The 6985-nt window shown below is 31.9% G+C and overlaps 1 protein-coding gene across 1 annotated transcript; it reads left to right on the top strand.

The window, feature by feature from the left end:
- The first annotated feature begins 5747 nt into the window (after positions 1–5747).
- Positions 5748–6245, top strand: LOC114396470. The gene has a single exon (XM_028358455.1). It carries the CDS (start codon positions 5841–5843, stop codon positions 6063–6065), a length of 225 nt encoding a protein of 74 aa, XP_028214256.1. The 5' UTR covers positions 5748–5840; the 3' UTR covers positions 6066–6245.
- The last annotated feature ends 740 nt before the right edge of the window (positions 6246–6985 follow it).

The raw sequence follows: 6985 nt of genomic DNA, 5'->3' as shown, positions 1-6985 counted from the left end.
TATGTTTGGTCCTGTGTTTGTTCTAGGTCGTAGTTTTGTTTTCATTCTCTTTCTCATCAGTTTAGTTTTTTTTTTTTTTTAGTTATGATGATGTTGCTTCTGTTAAATTAAATTTGTTGTCCCGCATAATGGAAGTGAATCTTCTTGGCTTTAACGTCATTAACTGAGTCTTGAGTTGATAATTAAGCATCCCATAACGCTGTTGATTTTAACAAAGAGGATTATATTGATAATTTTGCACAAAGAAGAAATTTGGAGTTTCAGGAAATTTTATGATCCTAATCAGTTATGATAGTCTTTTTTCTTTCTTTCTTAAAATGATAATGTTTTAGTATGCTTAGTTTTTCTATTTTTTTTTGCTAAAACTCATGTCCATTTTACTTATTATTTACTTATTGTTATGGGATAAATCGGAGTTGTGGTTCCTAAAAAAATAACGGATTTGTGATCGAGTCAGAAACTGATTCAGAACACGGATTTTTATTTGGATTGGAGTTTTACGAAAATAGCCACGTGTATAATGTTGCATATATGGTATATCATCATTCATCACCGACTTACAATGACACGTAATTATTATTGTTATAAATCAAGGCTATAATATAACGATAAGGTGTACATTTTTTGCGTTTAAATATATAATTTAGTGTTTGTACGACTAGTAGACTACTCAAAATTTGTATATTTTTATCTTTATTTCATACTTAAAAGGTGAATTAGGATTTAAATCTTGAAGAGAGATAAATTTTTATCACTTGTGTGAATTGTTTTTTATGATTTTATATGGGAATAGTGTATTCTAAATTTGGTTTCTATTTACGGGTACCAAATTAAGAATAAATTATAGCGATACAATTATATATATATATATATATATATATATATATATATATATATATATATATATATATATATATATATATATATATATATATATATATATATATATATATAGCGATACAATTAGAAATGCTCTATATTATAAAAACTAAATTAAGAATAGGTAAGGAGATCAATGGTTATTGATTGACATATGATGATAAGAATTAAATTGATAATTTTTGGCAAATAAAATTTAGTAATTTTTTTACTGTAAGAATCAAATTGAAAATTTGTGACACGTATTAAGGCCAAAGGATGTTGATATTCATACATATAACTTTTTTTTTATTCTAGCTTTTATTTTATTACATTTTTTTTCTCTCTTTTGTTTCATCTTTTTGTTTTGACCGGATGTTTGTATGATCTATTATATATCTTCCATTATTTTATTATTTCTCACTATTATTTTACTTTCTTGTATTTTTCTGTTGTTTTATCCTGTACACTAAGAAAGTAGTTTGACAAAAATAAAATATATCAAACTTATATTTATTTTTTTATCACATTTATATATCATGTTTTTTTAAAATGAAAAATATAGTTATTGCATTTCATTCATAATATGAGAAATAATACAAGTTGGGATGTAACTGAAGACACTATCAAACCTATATTTATTTTTTATCATATTTTATATATCATGTTTTTTTTAAATGAAAAACATAGTTATTATCTATGAAGCACGAATACTCTAACCTCTTGTCGTGTCTAGTGTTCGACACGCGTCCGTGTCAGTGTCCAACACCCGTACTACGTCCTATATTTTTAACATTACAGGTGTCCACGTGTCCGTGTCCGGTGTCCGTGTTGGTATCGGTACTTCATAGGTTATTACATTTCATTCATAACATGAGAAACAATACAAGTTGGGATGTAATTGAAGACACCAAAGCTAACATAAAATCGAGAAACTCTTGCTAAGTTATGAGTTGCTTGATTTCCTCGTCTCTTTATAACACTCACCCTTGAGTTTGAGTTTGGGATAGAAGAGATGGAGGCTCTACATCTTTGTAAATAAGTCTGATTTTCCTGTAGAACAACTGATCAAATTATCAACCACCGTCTTGTCATCCAACTCAAAAATCACGTTCTGGAGTTGTAGATCTTTTTATCCAATTGATGGACTGGTGTAGAGCCCATGCCTCTGCAACTTCAGGTTTTGGATGTTCTTGAATTGTAGCAGATTTTGCTTTGATAAAATTTCCCTGAGAATCCCGCAAGCACATTCCTATGCCAAAGGTTTGAGAATCCTTGAGTAGGGCAGCATCCAAATTACATTTGATATGTCTTTGGTGAGGAGGAATTTATGATGCTGTGCCATTATGAGTTGTAGGTGGACGTTATTGGTTGTGCAAGGCACGGGCATGCTTCCATTCTGCCAAATGCTGCATAGCAAGAGAGAGGGCCATAAAAGATGGCTTTCCTATAGAAAATCAAACATAAAATCATGGAAATTATCTGCATTGTCCCATCTATGCTCAGCGAGATTCCATAAGTCAGCAGCTTGCCAAATGAGTCTGGCATGATCACAAGCAAGGAAGAGATGCCACTCATTTTCAATATTTGAATCACAGCAAACACAATGTAAGGGATAGAGGATATTTTTCTTGCGCAGGTTGGATCTTGTTGGAATGCATTTTCGAAGAAGCCTTCAAGTGAAGTGCTTTATTCTTTGAGGCACAACAAGATTCCAAATGGTCTTCCAATTCCCTTTAACCTTGAGGTGGCTATTGTCTAGCAAATGATCCATAATGGCATGATATGCGCTCTTAACAGTGTACTCACCATTCGTTGAATATTTCCGGCTTAGTTGATCTCTCTCCGTGATATTCAATAGTGTTAGGGAACGAATTTTTTGAGCATCCTCTTGGTTGAAGTTTGAATCTAGAATATCATTCCTTCAAAGGCAATTAGCATGATCAATAAGGTCAGAAACTTTAAGAGGAGAGATACCATTATTGGGGTGGTTGAGACAAAAGGATTAAGATTATTGTTAGAGCCAAGGTTGAGTCCAGACATGAGTAGAATCACCATTGCCAATCCTCCAATAACACCTTGCTTTACCATTACCTGTGAAGCGTGAATACTAAATCATACAAAAATGGGATTGTGCCCAAGGTGGACATCCAAGAAATCCATTGATGAAAAATATTTAGCGTTGAAGATTTTGAACATTATAGTATCTTGGTTGGTAGTGAATTTTCAACCTTGCTTTCCTAACATGGTAAGATTAAAAGCGTACAAGTGTCTTAATTTCATTCCTCCAAATTCTTTTTTTATAATAATTTTATCCAACTGAGCCAATTGATTCATTTCCTTTGTTGTTATTGCCCCACCAAAAACACTTCATCATTTTCTTCAAAATCATCTTTTAAAGTGGAATGGAGCAAAAAAGCACTCATGCAGCAAAAGGGTATAGATTGAGCAGCATATTTGATAGGATTTCTTTACCCGCTTTTGAGAGTTGTTTACTAGTCCAATGATTGAGCCAATTCCAAAGACGATCTTTGATGAACCCAAAAATAGCTTTTCCCTCTTGCCAATGATTGAAGGAAGTCCTAAATATTTGTTGGATCCAATGCTTTTAGTGACACCTAGGAAGAGATTTTGTGTCTTTGTTGTTGTTGAATAATCGAACTCAAAAAGATTTCAGACTTTTGAAAATTGATAAGTTGTCTTGATACTTTTCCATAAGTGTCTAGGATCTCCTAAAGGGTGAAAATTTCATTATTTTTAGGCCGACAAAAAAGAAAACAATCATTAGCAATAATAAGTGAGAGGGGGGAGGGGAGTCCCTTTGCACACCTTCACACCATGTATGTCACCTCTCACCTCCCCGTGTTTTAAGAATAGTTGAAAGACCCCAGTGCAAATAATGAATAGGTAGGATGGTAGTGAGTCATTCTATCTTTCGTCTTCTCCCTCGAAAAATTTCCCCCACATTATCCCCATTAACAACCACCTAGAATTGGATTGATGGGAAACAAATTCTCATTCAGTTTATCCATTTTTTGTTAAATCCCATCTTACCCATGATGCCAAAAAGATAGTTCGAGTCAACTCAATAAATTTTTTTGCTGATATCAATTTTGAAAGCAATTTCTCATAGTTTTCCTTTTTGTTTGCATCTTATGTGGTGAATAATTTCAGAGACTATAAGGACATTATCCAAAATGGAACGATCTTGGATAAAAGCAGAATGTTTAGGAGAGATACATTTTGGAAGAATAAGCTTAAGGCCATTGGCTAGGACTTTGGACATAATTTTGTATATAACATTGCAAAGGACTATGAGTCAAAAATCTTTCATGGTGGTGGGATTAGATTTTTTAGGGATGAGAAAAATTGTTGTTTTATTTACCTGAGGTGGGAATTGGCTAGTTTCAAGCCATGAGACTCTAGAATTAAAGAGCTCAGATCCACAAAGATGCCAAAATTTCTTTAAAAAGGTTGGTTTCAAACCAGTTGGTCATGTGTATTTATCTGAATCCATTTCAAAGAGTGTAGATCTAAATTCATCAATAGAGAAAGACACTAAGAGGGAGTCATTATCATTAGCTGAAACACATGGAGAAATTTTATTGATGATACGAAGACAATTATTAAAATTATTTTTAGCTTTGAATAAAACATCAAAGTAAGAAGAAGTTACATCACGTTTATTATTATGAGCGCTTAGATCAACTAGTATGATATTATTTCAATTTAATTAGATATCTCAAGTTTAATTTCTGAATATGCATATTAAATCCTAAACATGTAGTCTATACCAAAAAATACATTACTTTTATTATTTTTTAAATTCTTTTCATTTTTTTCTACTTTAAAATATGTTTTTTGATATTGTCAAGGGTATCCTTCAGTCTACTAAACCCAAAACTAATTCCACTTATCATATTGTATCTTTCACTTATCTGGAAGATTTTCACACATAAATACAAAATTTTGTGCTAAATATATCTTCTCCATAAGGTGAATTCAATATAACTAACCATCGGACCAATCCGTAGTTTTAAAAACGTATATCTGTATCTCATTTTTAGGAATTAGGATTCCAAAGTTAATGATCCCTTCTGAAAAAAAAAAAAGGATAGGGACAGGCTTGGGCATGTGCATGTCGGACATTATTGCTTATTGTCTCTATACTACGTATACAGTGAGAAACCGTTACACGTGTCCCACGTTTCAATATTTTGTCATTTTCCAATTTGATGACCGATCACAGAGAATGGAATATTTTACAAATCATGCAAAACTCTTGTTTGGATTATTACCACCACATTTCACTTTTTAAAATTTAACTTCTTTAAAGTAAAAATATAATTAATGATGAAAAAAAGTAAAAATATACTTTTTGAAAAAGGAATTATAATTGTTAATTTAAAAAGTCAATTACATTTACCATCTTTGGCTTTAAAAGTTAAACTCCTTTTTAGTTCTATTATTTACAAATTGATTGAAACAATAATTTTATAATATTATTATTTTCTTTTTATCGCATCGATCATCTTATTTTCCTTATTGGACAATTTTTTGTACAACATTTATATATGAAAACATTTTCTTATTTTCAGTCCCCTTTTTATAATTCTCCCACATTAGATCTGTCCAAATTGTCCTATCATATTCAGGGCATGTGAACAACATGGGTAGGTTGAAGAAACATTAGTTAGTCCTCTATATTTCGTCGGAAAGTCTTCAGAATTTTTTAACGAAGGACACATTAATGGATATGACCCACCCCAACTAAAAAAGTATAGTAATGAGTAATAATTTAATAATCGAAACCTAACACGGCTTGAGCCTTATCCGAAACTGTTGACCGGCCACGCGTAGAGACGTAGAATCCGTCGCTATAAATAGCTTTTGCTTTGAACAAGGTTTTAGTAAGAGCAACCCTTAACCACAACAAACAACATCGTTTCATATATAGTGAGTGAGAGAATCTACCATCAACCATGTCTGATATTGCTATGTTGGTAGCAGAAGAATATGAGAGGAGGACAATGAATTTTAAGAAGGCTGGCGCTGTACAAGAGAGGAACTTGAACGTGGTTTCTTGTGCTTCTTTGTTGGTTCTGAAGGAGAAGATTGAGGTGCAGAAGAAGGAGCTTGTCAAGTGGGTTTTGGAACCCAAAACCCAATTTGCAATTGCTGCTTCTAACAGTTTCTTTTCTGCTTGAACAACTTCAGCTTGCTGGTTGCAATAGTTGGCTGTTGTTGGCACCTTGTTGTTTTATTATTTTTTCCTTTTGTAATCTATGTTTCTCTGTGTTACTGTGCATAGTTATGTTTTGAATTAAAGGCAAATGTGTTCCCCGTTTAACATCTCCGGTGCCCCTTTTTATAGATATACTTTGACATATCTGATCTTATGTTTTGTAATTTTTAAACTATTGATTAGATTGTCTGGGATTCTAGAAGGTTATAAAGAAACTCATTACTCACACGTACATGCATACATGTACTCTTGGAGTTGGAGGGATATGTATTGATATAAATAAACTTTAGTGTAAACTCTATAGGAAATTAATATAGATATTTTGATTAAACAAGAAATTAACAGGACATGAAAAACAGAAGTAAATATATGGCAGACCTGTTTTAGTATGCCCTTTAGCAGAGTGGGCGTACATGTTTTGGATTACTGTCCCCTGAGCCGTGTTATTCTCAACACATTTTCTCTAAGTTTACACAATTACACCACAGCCAGGGGTGGAGCCAGGATTTTATTAAGGGGCTAATAAAAAATCTTGATTTAGAAAAAAAAAACAATTAAATTTTCACATGCATAATATATGCAAGAAATTTAACATATTTTCTTATAAGCAGAAGAAATATATAATTATATTGAGTAAAGAAGATTAACCAATAAGTGCCAACAATACACATGCTCACAATGATGAATAACAAAAAAAATAGAAGAGGATAAAGAACTGACAACAATATCCTAAAAAAAGTGTGACAAAAGATAGCATCTCTTATCTTCAAAATAGAGATGAAACTTCAAAAATACAATCAACAATAAGTCACTCATCTCATTATTATCAAAGTATAATGTTTCAATCCAATAATGTCAATAAAAACATAGTATCTAAATTTG

The sequence above is a fragment of the Glycine soja genome, chromosome 18 (genome assembly GCF_004193775.1).
Source record: "Glycine soja cultivar W05 chromosome 18, ASM419377v2, whole genome shotgun sequence".
In the NCBI taxonomy this organism is placed as follows: Eukaryota; Viridiplantae; Streptophyta; class Magnoliopsida; order Fabales; family Fabaceae; genus Glycine; species Glycine soja.
This window is presented reverse-complemented; position numbering and strand designations above follow the sequence as displayed.

Bases quoted from the DNA above. Each gene is read 5' to 3' on its own strand.
- LOC114396470 (XM_028358455.1), top strand. From the start codon at position 5,841: ATGTCTGATATTGCTATGTTGGTAGCAGAAGAATATGAGAGGAGGACA.